The sequence below is a fragment of the Corvus moneduloides genome, chromosome 1, assembly GCF_009650955.1.
Source record: "Corvus moneduloides isolate bCorMon1 chromosome 1, bCorMon1.pri, whole genome shotgun sequence".
Taxonomy (NCBI): Eukaryota; Metazoa; Chordata; class Aves; order Passeriformes; family Corvidae; genus Corvus; species Corvus moneduloides.
Genome location: NC_045476.1, coordinates 41,149,612 through 41,169,219, shown reverse-complemented (window position 1 = coordinate 41,169,219; position 19,608 = coordinate 41,149,612). Strand labels below are relative to the sequence as shown.

The 19,608-nt window shown below is 39.2% G+C and overlaps 1 protein-coding gene across 2 annotated transcripts in view; it reads right to left on the bottom strand.

Moving 5' to 3' along the window:
* Window positions 1-19,608, bottom strand: part of GADL1 (glutamate decarboxylase like 1) — an 83,475-nt gene that overhangs the window by 31,409 nt on the left and 32,458 nt on the right. For both annotated transcript variants that reach the window (XM_032107557.1, XM_032107564.1), the window contains exons 10-14: window positions 18,730-18,794; window positions 18,401-18,482; window positions 11,387-11,586; window positions 7,161-7,212; window positions 4,032-4,121 (exon numbers count right to left, since the gene is read on the bottom strand). In XM_032107557.1, the coding sequence (XP_031963448.1) occupies window positions 4,032-4,121; window positions 7,161-7,212; window positions 11,387-11,586; window positions 18,401-18,482; window positions 18,730-18,794 (489 nt within the window). The remainder of the gene's footprint in view (window positions 1-4,031; window positions 4,122-7,160; window positions 7,213-11,386; window positions 11,587-18,400; window positions 18,483-18,729; window positions 18,795-19,608) is intronic.

Genomic DNA, 19,608 nt, shown 5'->3' with positions numbered 1-19,608 from the left:
AAACCACAAAAGACTTACTAGAACCTACTGGCACTTTCTGAACCTAGATTTTGAGGTTTAAAGTGGTACTTAGCAATAAACTACTAGCCTTCTATACTGAGCAGTATTCATTACATAATACTCTACCTACAGTTATGCTCCAGAATCCTTTGGCAAGGCCAGGCTCCTGCAGGAGGAGGAGGAGTCTGTTAAAGACAGTTACTTCTGTGTCATCTTTTAGTCTGAAAGACTAAAGTCTGAGTTTCAGCAGACTACAAACTGATCGAGAATGAATATGACATGGCTGGCTGACTGGCTTAGCAGCAGGATGGCAATAGAATAGTTCCAAATGTATCCCTTCAAACTCTTCCTTGTGCCCTAGCATCCTCTATACTGCCAAGAGGCTTTCCAGAGTTGGTATTACTAGAAATCAGCTAATTCTACATCATCTGAAGGCATTTCAGTATAAGCTGAGAAAGCTGACTTTTCTAAAGAGAAGGTTGTTACAAGAAAGAATATGCATAGATACTTGTAGGTATGGAGAAAATACAAAAAATTGAAATTATACCTGCTTATATGTTTTTACTTCTTCCCTCACTCCCATTTCTGACTTGTAATCTCCAGTTCAGCTTTTCTCACCGTGACCCTGTGACACACCGACCATTCTCAGCAGTAAACAAAATAAATCCTACGGTGTGTCACCAAAGGAAAAGGAGGAAAATTCCCACTGGGGGGCGCATACTGCGCTAGCAAAGCCATCGCTCCTTTGTCCAGACAGTTATGTCAGTTCCCGGTCAGAGACAACAGCCCCCAGCCTGCAATGACAACATAACACCACTTACATATACTTCTAGTTGGATCTACCAGCAACTCCTCAATTACCACAGAGGGCCCGTTTGTATGGTTTCTACAAGAAGAAATCTCTCCTCACTTGTGAAGAATGGCACTGGAAAACACCTTACACAGCCGGATCATATATGGGCTATGCCATCTGCTGTGCTCTCAGTGTTCAGGGCACCGACTATTTTGGACCACCTAACTGCGTCCAAAGCCTTGCTGCACTCTTTACAGAACTAGTTTAACTACACAGCCAACTCCTGCTGTAATCCCAAAAGATCAAAGTGGTGTCAGACTGTGGATGTGCACAGAATTCCCAATTTCACGCGTTAGAGAGGAATGTACCATTTATGTTGTTCTTTACGTCCCCCACCATCACGTTGTTTTCTCACTCCCTAAATTGTTCAAGTGATGAATCAAGTGACCACCTAGTGGCTGTTCCAAGTCCTTCAGGCTGTGCTTTCTATCACCTTTCTGTTTTGAATGTAGGGGACTCTGCAGAGCGCAGATTTTACACCTGAAGTTCAAGGCTCCAGAATTAAAACAAAACACACAACACAAAAAAAAAAAAAAAAAGAAAAAAGAAAAAAAAAAAAAAGTAAGCCTCTGGAGAGACACATTCTATGTAGGACAACAAGAAACCTGACATCAGAATCTCAGAATCAGGTATCACGCTACCATCCAGTCAGTCCTGACATATATATTTCCATATAAAGTGGGCCATGGAAACTGGAGAAGAGCCAGTACAGCAGAAAACCTTCAGGGTTATTTTGCACAGGACTATGCAAATTCTTCACAAAGCTGAGGACTTTAGATCTGAACAATTCACTTATCAAATTTTACCAGCACTAAAAGTCATATAACTAGCCTTAGAAGACAGCATGTTATTCTGAACAATATTGCTGAACAAGTAGTTGAATAAAATCAATGACTTGCCCTAGGGATTTTTAAGACATGTTTCCTTAATTATTGGCAGATATGCAGGTCAACAAAAAGGAAGATTGATTTCTGGATAAACAGACTAACTGTGATGTTAAAATGTGGATTGAAAAGAGAAATTGTGATGAAAGCATTTTAATGCTCATTTTAGTGAAATGATGGGAATATTCAGGAAGTACTTGGAATCAAGAAACTGTCACAGCCCCATTTGTCCATCAATGGCACCGTGTAAGAACCTCTCCAGCCCTAATGCTCTTATCATTTGTACCTTGCTGATCAGAATGCATTCCTTCTTGTCCAGCAATATATTTGTATTGATTAATGTAATTTAAAGAGCATGCTGGTTGTATCAGCAATGTTAAAACAAATTTATCTGAGCTAAAAAAGTCAAGTAAGTCTTATTTTTTCTGACCCAGTGCTGTCATCTCATCTGCTCACTGACACATGCTGTGTCCCAAACTGGCCCTCAGCATCCAAAAAGCAGAGTAACCCCAGACCTATCCCTGTAGAGAATCAGGGAGGTGAAATAACAGGTTTTCACTGTGAAACAGGCTCACTTCTGTTGTGCCAAACTACTTTCCAGCAGTGTCTAAAATAACACAACTAACCATCATCATTTGTGATTTCCTCCAGGAGAGAAATTTGTGCCATTTCCTAGGGAGCTTTGGTCTGGTTTGTGCTAGATATTTTTTTCAGGCTTTTGTGGGGAAGAGTGAAATAATTTATGTCTTAGGATTTGGGATTTCTTAGTTTTTCATCAGAGGAGATATAAGAATCAACAACATGTCACCTTGCCCATGAAAAGAGTGGTTGAGATCAGCAGCAGTGGAAGAAATTGTATGCACGCATCTTTCCCTCCAAGTTCTTTTCCACAAACACTGGCTAAGAAATCTGTATTTCCAGCATCAATCTACCTATATTGGTATATAAAATAAAGGCAGGTATCTATTCCCTACACTGACTGGAAGCACCATAGAGTAACAGAGCATGGAACCAGTAAGTTACATTCCATAAGCCACTCAAGTATACGTGCTCAAAGCCATTTGTTGTGCTTCGCCCCTTCCCTCCTCAGTCCCCTCTGTGGCACACATAAATCAAACAGCGACAGTTGCAGCATTATTTCTTCTATGACTTCCCAAATCCTCACTCCTCCATGAGTAGATGAGCTGTTATACAGCTCTGTATACACACAAGCACACACACACACACACATATATATATACACACACATTCATATATAAGGCATCCACTCTAAGGAGAGGATGGGAAGCCCCAAAAGAAAGGAACATAACTTTGTGAAAGCATGGTAAATGCCAAGCCCTTGCATCCATACTGTGGCTATGCATGGGTCTGTACTACAGAATTATACTTTCAAAAACAATACAGATGGGGTTAAGGAAGATCCTTCTCCTAAAGACACCAGCCTCCAGCAAAACTTGAAAGCAATTCCTGTGAAAGCTGCCGAAATGAGAGCAGATGTTACAGGAAGCATGTATATAAAGTATATAAGCTTGTTTACATAGTATGCATATGATACACACATCTGTGTTCTAGTTTAAATTTCTAGTAGCAAATTCTATGAAAAAATAAACACAGACCACCAAAGCTCTTCCAAAGATAAGCAAACAATGAATTAAATTCAATTCCTCACAGAATAACTTATTCAGTAAAACATAATACCAAAATATGTAGTGGCTTCTTAATTAAGTCTTAACTAATGACTCCTGACTAGTAAATTCAAAATTTTACTGCTGCTTTTTTTCCAAGATGTTAATGATTTTCTATCAGGATGGCAAAGAGTTACCAAAACATTCATCAGTGAAGTTTTTCCCACATTATCTTCCCATTGTATTCCTGTTGTCATTTATGTTTAACATCAGAAATATATTGTTAAGCACTTCCTTGCTTGCATTATCATAGATTATCATAGATAATGCAAGCCAAGTTCCAAGGACAGCACTAAGTATATAAAACAGGTAATGAATAATCTGTCTAGACAAGAGATGTGAAAACACTGCTCCTCTCAGCTCTGCCAGCTGCTAACAGCTTGGACAGCAAGCTGAATACTTGTTAATGCTTACACCTCCTATATTAAGAAAATAAATAATTAGCTTTGTCTAAACCAAGAAAAAACTTAAATCTTACCAACATCTATTTAAGGATTAGATCTCCATTCTACTGATAGGTTATAATGGTGAGCAAAGCCAAGGGCTATTTCACATTCTTATCCGGCACACAGATAAATCAGTAAGCCTCAGGTAACATGTCACACTCACCTGGTGTAGCTTCTGCCAAAATTCAGGTCCGTCCTCCATTTTTCTTAAGCTTGGTGGGATGTACCAAAAGCAGATGTTTGCATACTCCGGCTAGACAAGAGAACAAGTGATTGCTTGTAAAATGTAATAGATGGGGCAGGGACACATATTATAGCTTTTCAAAGACTCCTGCTTTATTTTTTGGGGGGTGAAGCCTTTGCATTTATACCCTTTTCTTTAAAGCCTCCTTCTCCGAGTCACCTTTTGTTTCCCTTTTTTTTGAAACTAGAAATCATTTTTCATATAATCCATTTCTCTTCCTGCTGCCAGGGGCTCCTTTTTAATTTCTTCTTCCTATATCCATCTTTAACTCTGTTTTACTCAGTAAAAAACTTTGGCTAGAAAAAGTGTAAGAGAGGCACAGAAAAGTAACTTAACAGAACTCTTATTTGAAGCAACTTTAAAGAATACATTTTCCTTTTAGTGTTTGAGGTTTTTTAATGGAAATCTCCAATGGTGGCTTTTATACAAACACAAAAACTCAGGTTTTGTGACCATTTAACACTTGCACACCTAGTCTACTGAAAAATGCCGATCTCTTTTCATATCATAGAGCGCACTACATAGTGCTGGAGTTAATGCTGAATTTCTCAATTTCCACATTTTATAAGAATCTCAAGACACCTTGCAGGGTATGCACCATATCCTGAATGTATCTTGTCTAATATCTAAGCAGGCTTTTTGAGCAAAGACTGAGACTCCACATCTCTGCTTATCTCCAAGGAAATTTTGCCTTTAAACTCAACAGAGTTAGTTGCAAGACTCCCGGCAGAAATGGCTGTTCACCATGCATTATAAAATAAGGCATTTTGTGCTTATGAGGTTTCTATATCATATATGATTGAGAAAATGTTCCCAGCAAGCCAGTCCAGGGTCCCTATACATTTCCTGCTAAGTTGTAACTTTTTTTTTTTTGTTTACCTCTATAGAGAACAGGTAATATGAGGAACAATATGAGGAATAGATGTACCTTCTGATCCCATCCAACACCACCCATAAATCACTAAGTCAATCTTGACCTACACTATTTGCAGCACAGCATTCTTATAGCATCTAGATTATAACATGGATTATGATAATTTGGATTGTGAACTCACACACCCCACTCCTCTCCCACATGCCATCCTCATTAGTACTAGCTGAAAGAAAAAACACTGTTAAAAGGGAGCTTGGTAGCTGAGTCACACCACCTCTTTGCCTCACTCTGGATGTGGCTGCTATTGTGATCCCAGGCAGTGTCCTGAATGAGGAGAGCCCACCAGCTGAGACATGTTCTTTCATGAAAGGCCACTGAGAGCTGCTCATATCATTTTCCACTTCACTTCAAAGAATGCATTAAACACAATTTAATCATCAAGAAGAATATCATTGTCAGCAGGAACTGAGCTGCGAACCTGCCATGTGCTGCCGCTGAATGGAATAAAGATCAGTTCTTAAAATCACATTTCTTTCCCCAAAGAGTGTGCATTGAGTACACACATAAACACAGACCCTGAAAAGGCAACACCTTCCCCATAAGCACAAGCACTAGCTCACTGTTACAGGGTTTATTGCAAAACTATTTAAAATCAGATGGCAGGAACAGACAGATGGCATACATTACCATATTGCCATTGCCTTCTTGATTATCTCAGTTTCCTTTCACACATCAAATACATCATCGCCCTCTGAAAACACCATTCATCCCAGAAAACTACCCCCAGCCACGCTTCACACTCTATTTCTGGTTATCTTGTCACAGCTCTTATCCAAGCAGGTAAGCAATTACATCACAGAAGAGTTCAGGATGACTTAAGCACAAGTGGCATTTCCAGGCCATAGAGCAATTCTTGTTACAGGTTTTTCCTCACTGAAGGTATCAGAGGATCATCTTCCTAACTTTTTTGTCTGAAGCCCAACTTTCCTTCGGAAAGGGCTCGCATAGCTGGGCCTCACTGCCTCACAGCAGCCTTTCTTTGAATTGTAATTGCTTATCCCCCCCACACACCTGAAAACTTTCTTAACCCCTTCAACCTCTCAGCTCAACTTCTCAACTCATAGAAGAACTCAGAGAACTCGAGTTCTTTCTCATAGTCCATACTCCATCACTAGCTTCAAAGCCACTTTTAATCCAGGCGTCCCATTCCTGCAGGAACTACACAGCAGCCTCTGCTCTTACCAAGAGTTTTCACATCTGCAACAGATCTGGGCTCTCTGCTAAGATCTACAATAACAAGAAATGGACAGCTTTTAACAGACTTGCCACTTTACAAATCCCATCCTGTGCTGCTGGCCTAAAATTCTTCAACTGATCAGCAGTTTTCAAAGCTAAAGAGAAAAGGTTACATTGCGTGAATAGTATAAAATATTTTTCAAATTTTTTATTTTGTCTAGCCTAACCTGGAATGCTCATGGTGGCACTTACTCCACTTCCCATCCTCCTCCATTTACTCTCTTCCTCCTGATCCCACATACCAGCCTGTCTTTCATACAAGTACACTTCCAACAATGCAAAAGTTTTTTATAAAAATCACAGGTCTTTGCAACATCCTCAGACATCAGCCTTATTAACCAAACAGCTGAGGACAGGTGGAAAAACAGGACTGAAGCTCTATTCCCTTCACTCACTCTCCCCCAAGCAAGATCACCAAACAGGAAGTAAGCTGACAGGTTTAGTAAAGACAAGTGAAACATACAACTTTTAGGTGGTTTTTAGGAAGATGGGAGTAGAAATAGAATTAGGGAAAAAAATACAGACTTTAGCAATGAAAAGTCCAATTTTAGGATCAAACTATTTTTCCATCCAGCACACAATCTTATCTGTAGGTCTGGCAAGCACTGCTTTTTTACAGCCAGCCTCTGAACTCTCACAGAAAAGTTCTCCATCTACACCCCCTGAGGCAATACAGGACCAGAAGCCAGGAAATTAGGTAGAGTGATGGTAGGGAATACAGAACAGGTTATGTGTGTTCAATCATATCTGTGGATCTCCAAAACATAACTTATTAGATTATATAGTTTAAATACAAATTGATAATTGACTAAGAAGAACAAAATCAAACAATGGACACTTCCTAACAAAAACAACAGTTCAATTCCATTTTCACTTACCTCCAAAAGAAGCTGAAATCCCTCTCTTTTTTTAATTTCCTCCACTAGATATCTGTAATTAAAAAGTCAGGGGTTTAAAGCAAGAACAAAACAATACAAACAGACAACAACAAAACCCAGGATCTTAAACATGTATTTCTTTTCCCTTTTTTTTTTTTTTTGCACACTGAGAAAACAACAGAGTTAAACCTCGTTTCTACCTGCTGTGAAAATGCAATAGCCATCAGTTCCTGGAAACAAAAGAAGGCTACAGCAAGCCAAGGAACACTGAGGAGAAGCCAAATTCTGTCCTCAGGCACAGATTTTCAGCAGAGCCACATGGCACAAATTGATCCTATTTGCATCAGGTTGTGAGCTTTCCCAATGCAAATTTCCACTGATGTTGCTCTTTACAAATTGATACTTCTATCCCTTGTTCTCAAGTGCTGATACTATGCTGACATGTTATTTCATGGTCACCCTGACACCTCTTGCATTCTGCTATCACCAGGATCTCTTAGTTTATCTGGACATACTTCAAGCTCAACAATTTTCCCAGTACTGCCTACGTTCCAAGAGCGCACCTTTCTGTTCAGCCACTGCTTATGTACAACAATCCCTGGATTTCCTATGCTAACAACATATTAAAATGGGAATTTCTTTTCTTTCTCACCTGTCAAGCATGAAAAACCCAGAAGGCTTCAATGGAAAAATGGGTTTGAATCAAAATTTTCATACAAACAACTTCTATTTACAGAATTTTTTTAAAACATGGCCGCAATTTTGCCATGGCACACATCACACAGGAATTCTGAAGCAAAGAGGACATAGATGGGACTTCTGTCTTTCTTCGCCTCCCTTCAAAGCCTTCCAAAGAGAAATTTCAAAGAATTCAATACAGATTCGTGCTGCTTTTCCACTCCAACAAAATTCAAGTCTTCTACATGAAGATATTGCTGTCTAACATTAATAAACCCAACACAGTTAAACTGTGCTGTACTGGTTGTGCACAAATCTGTTCTTCTCTTGCATTCACTGTTTGGCATTTTCCTGCCTGAAGCTGCGTTACTGGTCATCACACTAGTAATTCTTTTAGTTGAGAAAGAGAAATGTGAAAATAACCTCCCTTGGTCCTATGCACACGCCCGAAACTTGCCCCCGCAGGGACACCCCTAGCACAGTTGCCTCTGCAACACCTTCTCCTCAGCAGACATGCTGCAGAAACAGGCTGGCTGGGGAAGCAATAAACAATACCCTGGATGGCACACATTTTTCAGAACAGCGCCTGGGGAGCTGCTGTGCTGTTTATCATTGCTGTGCCTGTGACTCATTAGCTCCCAGCATACACCCAGCAAAGCCACCGCTGCGGTGCAGGGCCAGTGCTCACAACAAGCAGCTCGGGGAGTGGTGTTCCTCTCACTGGAGCAAGTCAAAGTTCTGGTCGTTTCTGCCATGACCATTCAGATCCTCCTGTGTGCATTTGTTTGTTATCTGGCTGCTAATGCCCACACTGTCATTTAGGTTGAAAGAGAGGAATGATTATCTGTAGGGTAATTATCTTATGTCAAACAAGCTTGCTACTTCTGTCCTGTTTATTAGAAGATACTTCTCTGTGCCGTAAAACCAATATTCAGCAACATCAGCAGGTTATTTATATGACAGTAGCCTTCAATTTATTTTTTTCTTTAATAAATTATGAAAGAGAAACCTATGCATAATCACTTCCTTTTTTTTTTTTTTTTTCATTTTAGGTCTTGAATTTTTAGAGCCATTTCTCAATGCTTAATACCTTTCCCTCTTACCTCCAGTGCCTTTATTTTATATGACCTGGGTGTAAAATCTGACATAGGCTACCTGATGTTGGTCAGGTTCACAACACTGTTAATCATGTTCTTAACTATGCTGCCAATAACCTAAGAAGGCAGCCATTAGAAAATCCATCGCCCATGATTTATCTCGCCAGGATCATTTGATGGCAGTGGAGCAATTTACTTTGTGCATCTTTCCACAGCTGACAGTGAAGTTTTATTATCCTGTCACAGCTGTAGTATGTTAGAAGGGCTCCAGTCCTAGTGAAAACCAAAGTACACAGAGAAATGTCATTTGCTATGATTAAGCCTTGCAGAAAATGAGGGGTGGAGATCTGCCGTGAAAGTAGACATATGTCTGCTAACAGTGGGTGTCAGAAGAGGAAACAGGCAGAAAAACTCCAAAGAAGATGAAGCGTAAAATGCAGAGGTGTTTATATGGTAACTAGAGTTGTATTCTAAAAGCAGTTTACTTCTATTTTCTTTTTAGTGTACTTTATAAAGCAACATCCCTGCATCAAAAATAAGTGGGGGGAAGAAAATAAGCAAAAAATTTCTGAACTAATCAGCTGGATGCTCTACTCCAGGTATTTTAAAAGCAAGCCTTTCCAAATAGATAGCATCACTATGTTCCTGGGACATTTAATACCCTGAAAGAGTGATTCATCTCCAGAACAAGCAGATATTACAGGAATAGCCAATAGGCAAAGTTTGCTGCATCAGAATGCCTGCAATCACCCCAAAAAAAAAAAGAAATCTTGCCCTTAAATTCTACAGTCAGGGGACTAATTCCAGAATTAATCCAAGCCTGTGTTCAGGAGCACTGAAATACTACCCTTGCAATCAAAGTAACATCTAATGTAACAAATGAGGAGAAAGGCTGCACAGCTGAGTAGTTAGTAAACCTGGTACAGTGCCCATGTCCATGCACACTCAAGATGGCAATATGAAGAATCTATTTCATCAGATAATGCCTAAAAATTAAATTTCTTCCTAATGGAAAAACAAACCAAAAACCAGAAGAGACAAGCCAGTCCCTCTTTAGAAGTGTTACCAACTGAATCCTAATGTTAAACACAAATATCGATCCCAGAAAGGTCATTAATCACAACACAGTCAGTCCAATGACCTTGGCCAGTGACCTCGATGAGGCTGAATTCTCCTACTGATAGCGGAAAGAATTACTTACTCTGCACAGACAAAGAACAGTACAACAAAAACAAGGTGAAATTTAACCAGAAGATATTAAAAAACACATAACCAGCCAAAAAAATGAGTAGCATTAAAAAAATAAAATAGAGGAAAAAGTCACAGCTTTTTTGAGTTTTTCTGGTTTTGTTTCTTTCTTTTTATTCCCTTCAAATCCACTCTGGGTTTAGGTCAGGGGTATTTTTATTTTTTCTTTAAGTAACTTCATTACTGTGAGACTATTCTTTTAATTTCCATTGAAGTAAACATTCAATTCTTTTCTACTTGTTACTTCATATAAAAAGTAAAATGTCAATATCAATGATTTTACTTAAGGCAGTGTGTAGGTAGTTTCGTGAAGTTTTCATTGTACTTTATCTTGTACAAATTCTGAACAAACATTTTACTTAAAGTGAACTTTTTTAATGGGCCATTACCTTATTTCAAAATTATTTCTTCTAAGAGAAGAGAATACCACATGTATGGAAATTTCTTCCCAGAAACCAAGACATCACCATCCATTTATAAACACCTTTTACCAAGAATTTTGCTGAATTCACTTGTGAAACTCAGTTCTGCAAGACCAAAAACTTAGTGAAAGTGAAGAGGTATGGGGAAGGTCACAAGGAAAAGGTGTTTCTGTCCCTAACAGAACATAGTGTAAGCATTAAGAAATTCAGCAAAATTGTGGAGAAAAACCACTCAGTATGAGAGAACAATATTGCTTTCATACACCTCTACTAGATCATAATATTAACAAAGTGTCCTCATATGAGTTTTCCATGGTCAGTTTTTTGCATTTCCTCATTCATGAGGAATGACATGAACAGGAAAATTTGCTTCTTTCCAGACACAGCTCAGATTCTGGCACATAGGACTTCTTTTACACCAACACCAGAACACGCAGTTGAGCTAAAAGTAGGTGCTTTGGTAAATCTGTCCTATGTCTGGTTTAGATAACATAAATGTTCCACAATACAGACTGATAGCCTAATTTTGATTTCTATGTTTACCAACATCTACACTTATTGCTAAAAACAAGAATTACCATTAAATATTGCAGCAAGACACTAATTATTATTGTTATTAGCTCCTCCTATTATACGCAAACAAAAGCCTCCTATTATACGCAATCAAAAGGAGGGAGGGAAAATGTAACAAAGGGGTCTGTTCCAGGATATGGAGTGTCAGCAGTGCCAACATTTCAGCCAATCTAACAGACTAGACATATTCCAAACTGTGAGGCAGTACCTCGCCAAAGCCAGTGCCCTGTTTACTCTCTCCTCAAGGCCTGTTGTTCCCAGTGCTTTCCACATAAGCCAGAACTTGAATGCATCCGGACGTCTGCTGCACTGAATGGACTTGTCACCAGTGTCGTAGCTGACATCATAGAACTTGTCCTGCTGGAACAGGTACGCAGCCTCGGCAGAGTAACATTTCTTCAGGAGGCCCTATGAGGAAACACGATAGAGACTTAGATCGATGAGAAGCTCTTTCAAACCTCTTCACAAGCCAAAGCCCTTCTTTTCCTGTCTGTACCAACTGCTCATTTAAAAAGATCTGGATATGCAAGATAATATCCAAAGCTTATGGTGTGGTTTAAGAACCCCAGATGAACCTAAACTCCATGAAGTCAGCACTGACAACACAGAAATTTTATTATTTTCTTCATAATGTCATGGAAGAGCAGCAGGCTGAAGAGGAATTTTGACTCAGATCTCAAGAAACCATGGGAGTGGGTAACACAGAAAGAGTTGCCCCAAAAACGCATATGGATATGAAAGAGAGAAGACGGACACATCTGTGTTCACTGCTCCAGTCTTTAGATCATAGAATCACAGAATATTCTAAGTTGGAAAGGACCCACAAGGATCATCGAGTCCAACCCAAGTGAATGGCCCATACTGGGACTGAACCCACAATCTTGGCATTATAACCACCATAATCAAGAACAACTCCTGAGGAACTTCCTACATGTTCACAAATGGCTTAATCTGTTCCTGCTTTGATTAGTTGCAGGTAGGGAAGATTTCAGTCCCAAGAAATAGATGTTTAGCCCTTACAACCAAATAGTCGCTGTGGATTTAGCATAGGTTGTCTGACTCTTTGAGCAGAAAAACCTCAAGGAGATTAGTACCACCCAATTTTTTTTCCCTTTCACAGTTCAGACAAACACGTTTGAAAATAAACTTAAAAAAAGATACTTTCACATATGATAATCATGATTTCTAAATAAAATTATTTTTATTCAGCAATCTCCAGCCTACAGCTTCTGAGGGGCGACCTGGGCAGAGATGAACAGCAGAAAACAGACAAAGATTAATGAGTAGTGTGGCAAGTTCCAGCAGAGAATGAGGCTGGGAAGCAGAAAGCACAGAGGCTCTTACAGGTTTAAAGGTGCAGAGGAAGAGAAGAGACACAGGACTGGCCATTGGCTGAAGAATGAAATATCAAAATATAGTCTGTAATACTATGAAGTAGAGAGAAGGGCTGGCAGAAAGCAGGCTACAAGAGCAGGGATGGGAATGGCCCTACGAGGGGCGCAGGAGACAGAAAACATAGATCTGTCAGTGCTAAGCAGAAGAGCACAATTCATTTTCCAATTCAATATCACTCTTCAATTTGAATCAAAAAAAAAAGTATTTTGCATTTCACCCTTTTCTCTGCATCTGCTGCAAGTCTGATTTTGAAATGGCACAGTGTCTGATATAACTCTTAATCAAAGTGTCATATTCCCACAACAGAGGTACAGTTCTTGATCTACATTCCAATACCCTACTTATGACTTTGGGATCGGCAATAAAATGGAGTAAAAAGGTCCAGACAAAAGAAAAAAAAGATAATTAATCGACTGGCATACACAGGATAACTCTGCCTCTTTCCTAGACTTTTCAATTCCCTCCAAAAAAGCAAATCAAATAAAAAACCCCACCTACACACATATTTGTAGATCACAAAAGGAGAGCACCACCACCAAGGGTTCTCCACAACTTCTGTAAGGATTTGACAATCCCATTGTAATATTTTGTTTGATAAAAGTACAGCAAATTTGGTCTGAACTCTTCAGTCACAGGAGCAGCACATTCAGCCTTGAGAAAAGACAGTTTATATGACAGCTTGGGGGAAAAGGAGGGCCAATGTCTGCTGTCCCTTTGCAGAGTAATAATGTGCAGCTACAGCACAGGGTAGCCACAGCCAGAAAGCCAGTGCTGAATGCAATGTTTTGTAGCATATAAGATTCTAACACCTACTTTCCAATTTTCTCAAATAAAGAAAGGCAAGAAGATGACACTAGAAACCGCAGAATACTCAAGCACTGGGGCATCCATACTTCAGTTTCTTCATGGCTTGGTTTTCTCTGGCTAGTAGCTGCACAACGAGGAACAGGAGTCATTCTGTCAAGATATTGTGCTCTATTCATTTAGACCTTCATACCTTTACTATTGGGAGAAAAACAAGTTTACTAGACATAGTGTTAAAAAAGAAAAAACAAAAAAGCAAAAAGGCAGCAACATCCCCAAATTTAAGCTAGCTGCTTTGTCTCTTACTGACCTAAAATTTTGCACAGTGTATCTGCAGTGAGTGTACAGCAGGGCTGATCAATGTGGCACTATCTCCTGCCTTATCAGAATGCAATGCAGCACAATAGAGGAGGTTGCAGAATAGTAGTTCCCCTCATGCTTTTCATTTGATAAATAGTAACCATTGTTTGTCTCAAGAAACCTGAACGCAGTTAGCAGTATTACAAAAGATTGAGACGTTCACTGAAGATCACAGGACCACTGCAGAGTTACATAGTTTTTAAAAAGTGCTCTAGGGTGAAAATGCAACAAATATTTTGATGTCCCTGATGAACTCAAATTCCTGGGAATGTAGCTCATTTAAAAAAAAAAAAAAAAAAAAGGCAGGTACTGTTCTAGTCTCCTGATGAATCTGAAGGTGGTTTGATGTTGGTTTGATGATCTTTCTTCCATCTACTTATCTTACTAAGAATGCAACGTGCTCAAGAAATCCTGCTGAAGATACTGATAGTATCAATATCCAGATGCAAGTACAGTGACATCCTCCTGCATGTCACTAGAGAAGAGAGGAAAAGAAACAAAAATCATCCTTTGTGAGAAAGAGAGAAATATTCCAGAAGAAAGGTGGAGGAGGAAGAGAAGGGAAGAAAAAAGGAATGGATGACAAAAAAAAGTCATCTCAATTTTCCTAGTCAAATGATGAAAAAGTAGAAGGAAAAAAAAAGGAAATAAATACGCATTAAATACATTTTCTAACTCAACGCTCTCAGTCCAAAGAAGACCCCAACAGTTTTCTACACAGTAACTGAGGTGCTCCATCTGTTCAGAAGAATTGCAAAAGTTTCATTAGAACTTCCCCATTTGACAACTTTGAGTTTCTTTCTTCAGCATCTTTTATCTTTCTACCCTTTTTAACGCAAGTGCTCGGCTTTATAGTCAGTCTGTTAAAGTTTAGGAAATGGAAATACTATTTTCATAGAGGCCCCATTCCACTATGAAGTTTCAAAGAGCTTTTGATTTTGATGAAGTCTATGGATAATTTCTGTGTGTTCTAATTAATGGCAAATCGATGAAAATATATTGATACTGAAAGCAAGAGCTCCAGTTTCATAATTCAATATATTTTTCTCAATGAACAGACTTACCTACAGCAAGTCTTCTGATCTCTTTCCATTTTCATTGCTAGTTAAAAGTGAATTTCAATTTCATTAATAAAATATCTTTTTCCCCAAGACAAGCATCTCCCTGATTTGCCTTATCTGTGGCAATAAAGACAATCTTGAAAATTGTCAAAAGCAGTGCAGTGTGTTAGGACACTACAGCAATTCACTTCAAGAGGTGAGAAGGAGCTCTCAGTTGTACTAAACCCAAGCAAAAGCAATGAGAATAGAGCATTTTCTGCAGCTGCCCTGGAAAAGAATCAGGGGCATAAATATCTCTATGATATTTCTAATGATGAGGAAGAGATTACATGTGGATGGCTACCATCATCACCTTAATCAATTATATTCTGTACTAAACTGAGATTTCATTAGCTACATTGAGACTTTATTCTTAACTAGTAAGTAAAAATTCTGCTTATTACCTAGAACTGATTCTTAATTACCTAAACTAGTGCTTCACTCTCACGGGCTACAGAACTTTGGCAGTGGTGATAAACAGTAGTTCTCTGTCTATATGTAGATAATATTCATACAGATATGGATGACAGCAAGGACAAATTGGAGTAGCTCTGTGGTTTTAAGGGAGTATGTATAACCCAACACCAATTCCTAGCATTTTAAGAACATATAAGACCAAAACTGATTTCACCAATGTTTTGAGATTATTGGTCCATCTAGCTTTGTGTTTAAACATTCATTGCCACTTATGACTCGGCAATACCAGTGTTTTCTGAGTAAGACTATCTTGTTGGAGAAGTGATGAAAGTTACTCAGGGCATGCCAGTGAAAAAGGAATAGCTGAGCACTTCTTGAGCGCTTTAAGCACTGAAGAACTACAGTCATTGATCTGAGCTTTTACACAGAATTAACCAATCTCTCTTTCCCTTTGGTGAAAATGCTTTTCTCTTCTAATCAAGTCAAACACATTTCTCTTTTCTATCTCTACCTTCCTTGGAAATATTCCAACTTTGTTTCACTAAGGCTGGAAGATATACTCTTTTTATCAGCATTTCACTGCAGTTAATCTTTTTTTCTGGTTTTTTTTAAATCTGTACAGAAAAATATTTTATTACAAAGTTTTTCATTCTAACAAGCCAGCTGCAATGTCTTAAATATATGAACACCGCTGAACCCCATTGAAGCAATGAGGCAAAAGAAAAACCCAAACAAAAAAAAAGCTGCTATTTCTTTTGTTAATGGGAAATTACAGTGCTGCCAGTACAGCTGAAATGTGACGACATCTTCTAAAGATTATTTTTCATATGGAAAGTATGAAAGAGAAAAAGAAAAACTGAAGGGGATTAACTTGTTCACTTATAATCAACTAAACCTAATTCTGAAGTATTCCACAGTTTTCAAATGGACCTCAAAGCAAATGGGAAAACAGGCTAACAAGACTTCCTTAATCAGTCTTTCAAAGGGAGATAAGGCAATTCATAAATGGGTCTTAACATTTGTGATTAACATTTTGTTGCTTTGATGTCTTGCAGAATTCAGCACTTCAGAATCTACCTGAGGTCCCTTGAACATTCACTAGCAGAGCAATGTGTTCCAGACTCTTCCAGCTCACATCTCAGCATCCAGTTCCCACTGATGCATCCTAACCACAGTGTGAAGGAATTACGTTCCCATTTAAACGCGTGCTTCATCTTAGCCATAGGTATTTATGTGCTTTAAGAGAAGTGGAACAAGCTCCCAAGTGAGAAACTGATACATGTACTCTTCCCTTCTCTTACTGGTACAAAAATAGCATTTTTAACAGGAAACTGGATTCAGCTGCCTGTTCTGGTATGGAAAGGATCAAAGTGAAGCAACATTTTTCTGTCAAAGTGTCTTAAATATGCATTTGATCTTTTTTTCTTAAGAATTTATATTCCAGCTAGTTAATCAGAAAGTACTCAAATCTATGTGTGTCTGTTTGCATATAAAGACTTCACTGGCACATACACAGAATGAGTAAGAGCCAATTTTCCAGGAATTAGACGCAGAGTAAAACACCCATTCTTCCTGATGCAGCAAAATCTGCTTTCCAGAGCATCTCACCATAAAACAGGATCTGATGCTATGATCCATGATACTTCTGTTTTCACCCCTCAAAGACCCAGGATTCAGCTCTACAAGTACTTCCAACACAACATTGCCTAGCTGTGGTTTAGAAGTGGAATAGGATCACTCTACCAGACCTTACACTGCAGGGAAGGGGAATACAAGAAGGTTGCCAGAGCCCTGAAGTTGGAACAGTGTTCATAAAGGGACTCTAAATGCTAGAGCACCTAGAACATTTCAGTCCTCTTCATTTCTTCCCTCTTTCTTCCTGAGAAATTTCCACTATTCAGTCCAAGTAGCCTAATCATTACCTGGGGCAATATCTACATACTGGGCCTAATTAGTCAAAACCACAGCACTGAAATCTTCCCAAGCCTGCAATTAAAACACCATATTAATCTTAGTCAATAGCTTCATTCTGTTTGTTTCTCATCTTGGAATAAAGATAAAGCAATGGATGGTGACCCTGAAATTTAACCCTCTTTAATCCCACAGACTCTAGTCTAAGGAAATGAGGTGGCACACTTCTCCTTGCTGTCCTGCCATGTCTCACCCCTGACCTAGAGCAATCGGCCCCAAGAGAGTGCTCTTTGGTCCTCATCAGTTCTTACTAACAGAAGTTAGTAACAAATTACATGGATAGGTAACCTCAGCAGCTGAATAGAAAATATCAGGTTTTTTGACAGAGATTTATTAAAAGTAATTTCCAAACCATGGCCACAAGATAGTGATGTAAACCCTAGGGGCTCCATATCTTTGTGATGATCAGTCTTTTACAACCTATGGAGTGTAAGGTAAAACTCACCCCTAATGGTGGACAGTGGGCATAAGTTTTAGCAGCTCTGAGTTTGAAATGAAGCTTGAAATAACTAACCTCTTACTGTTTTGTTTTAAGATAAAAAGAATGTCACAAAGGCACAAGAAGGGATTTTTGCTACATTGCAGAGTCATCTTGAGAGCAGAGCTCTGTTGTTTGCTTGCTATGCCTTTAAATTAGTCATGGCTTTTAGGGAAGTCTAAATCACCCTGCTGTTGAGGAAGAGCTGGTAGAGTGAGGAGAGAAGGCTCAGCACCTTTACCTGCATGTGCTGTAACTCCTATCCCTCTCCCACTCTGGTGCTGCTGTACAAGGGGACGTGAAGATGAGCCCTGCCTGCTTTAAACAGTCGCAGCACTGCTGCAGTCCTGATGGATGACAGCTATTCTGAGGGCTTTGATGAGCTCGGTGTTAAAGTGTGCCAGGCCCAGGTGACAACATACTCCATTCTGAATGCAAATCATGTACAGAAGTTAACTAGCAAGGGCATCAGCTGCAAAATTTGACCACTTGTGAGTACAGTGACTTGGATCATTTTCACCTTGCTCTTATTCACCCTTTATTAATTGATTAAGTGGTGAAATTCACAATAATATAATTCAGCCTTTTTACTGCAGTATAGTAAAACTGACTTTCAGCCATTTTCTAATTATTTCCACTTCCATATTACAGAAATGACAGGCTATTAGAATACAAAAAAAAAGTCAGGAGTACTTACAGAGTTGTCTTTCACCAGAAGAGCACAGCACTGGATTCCTGCCAACAGCATTTTATGGGGATTCCAGGCAACAGAATTAGACCTGCAAAAATCATAAATGGAAAAAGGGAGGTGAAAATTGCATCTGTAATCATGGGTACTTAAGAATAAAACACAATCCAAGCAGACCAATCAGATTTCCTGTACACCCAGTCCCACCACAGGTTCAGAAATTTCTCCAAATAACAGTAATTTCTGTTTTGAAAAATGCAGCACTTATGGAAGCCAACAGGCCACGTAACTTTCACCTCAATTCCTGGTAAGTGAGCCCATGAACTAAATTGACTTACCTGTGGATACCATGAAGAAGTCTGCGATGCTTCCTTGATATCAAAGCTGAGCCACCCCAAGAAGCCTGTTGGAACATTTGTAGAGCCAAGAAAATATTATTTGTAAAAAGTTATTTTGATAATACTTCAACTAGTAATTTCTAAAGATGTCTTATCTCATTTAAAACTTAGTTTACTGCTGTCTTGGGGTGACTTTATGATATGTATCAAATCACTGCCCTATGCCCAGAAATTAATTTTTGTGCCTTTCTATGCCTTTAAACTAAGCCTGAGAGGGGGGACGAAAACTTGAGCAAAACATTTTCAAAGCAGTTTGCAGCTTGTTCAAGGTCACACAGAGATAGAGACTTTTTTTTCAGCTGAGGTAGGAAAGCAGGAGGGAAGGGAAGCACCCGGCTTGCTTTTCTTTCCAGCCAGCTTTCAGCAGTTTTTTTTCTCAGCTCCTTTTCCTCTGGGGAGTTGAAATTTTGTTTTCCTGGGACTGTTTTTTTCCTTTTCTCTCTGCTGGACTGTTTCAACATCAGAATACATTGGGAGGAATTTCCACCAAGGCCTTGGCCCTGGAGGTGGGCCCACCACCCCATCCCATCTCCAAGGAAGGGGAGAGAGAGATCTACGGAAGGACTCTAAAATTTTCCCAGGTTTCTCTCAGCAGAGCGAGAGGTTTTATTATTTAGCATCATTATCCCTTTTCCTGTGTGTTTGTTAAATAAATAGTTTTTATCTCTTTCACTTTCCTTCGAGGACTTTTTTTTTCCCCAAACCTGGTGGGGGAGGGGTGGTTATAGCCTGCCTTCTCTCAGAGGATATACTTCTACATTTGGCCAAACCGGAACAACTGCATGGTCAGTGGGCTAAATTTTGCCTTTAGTTTCATCT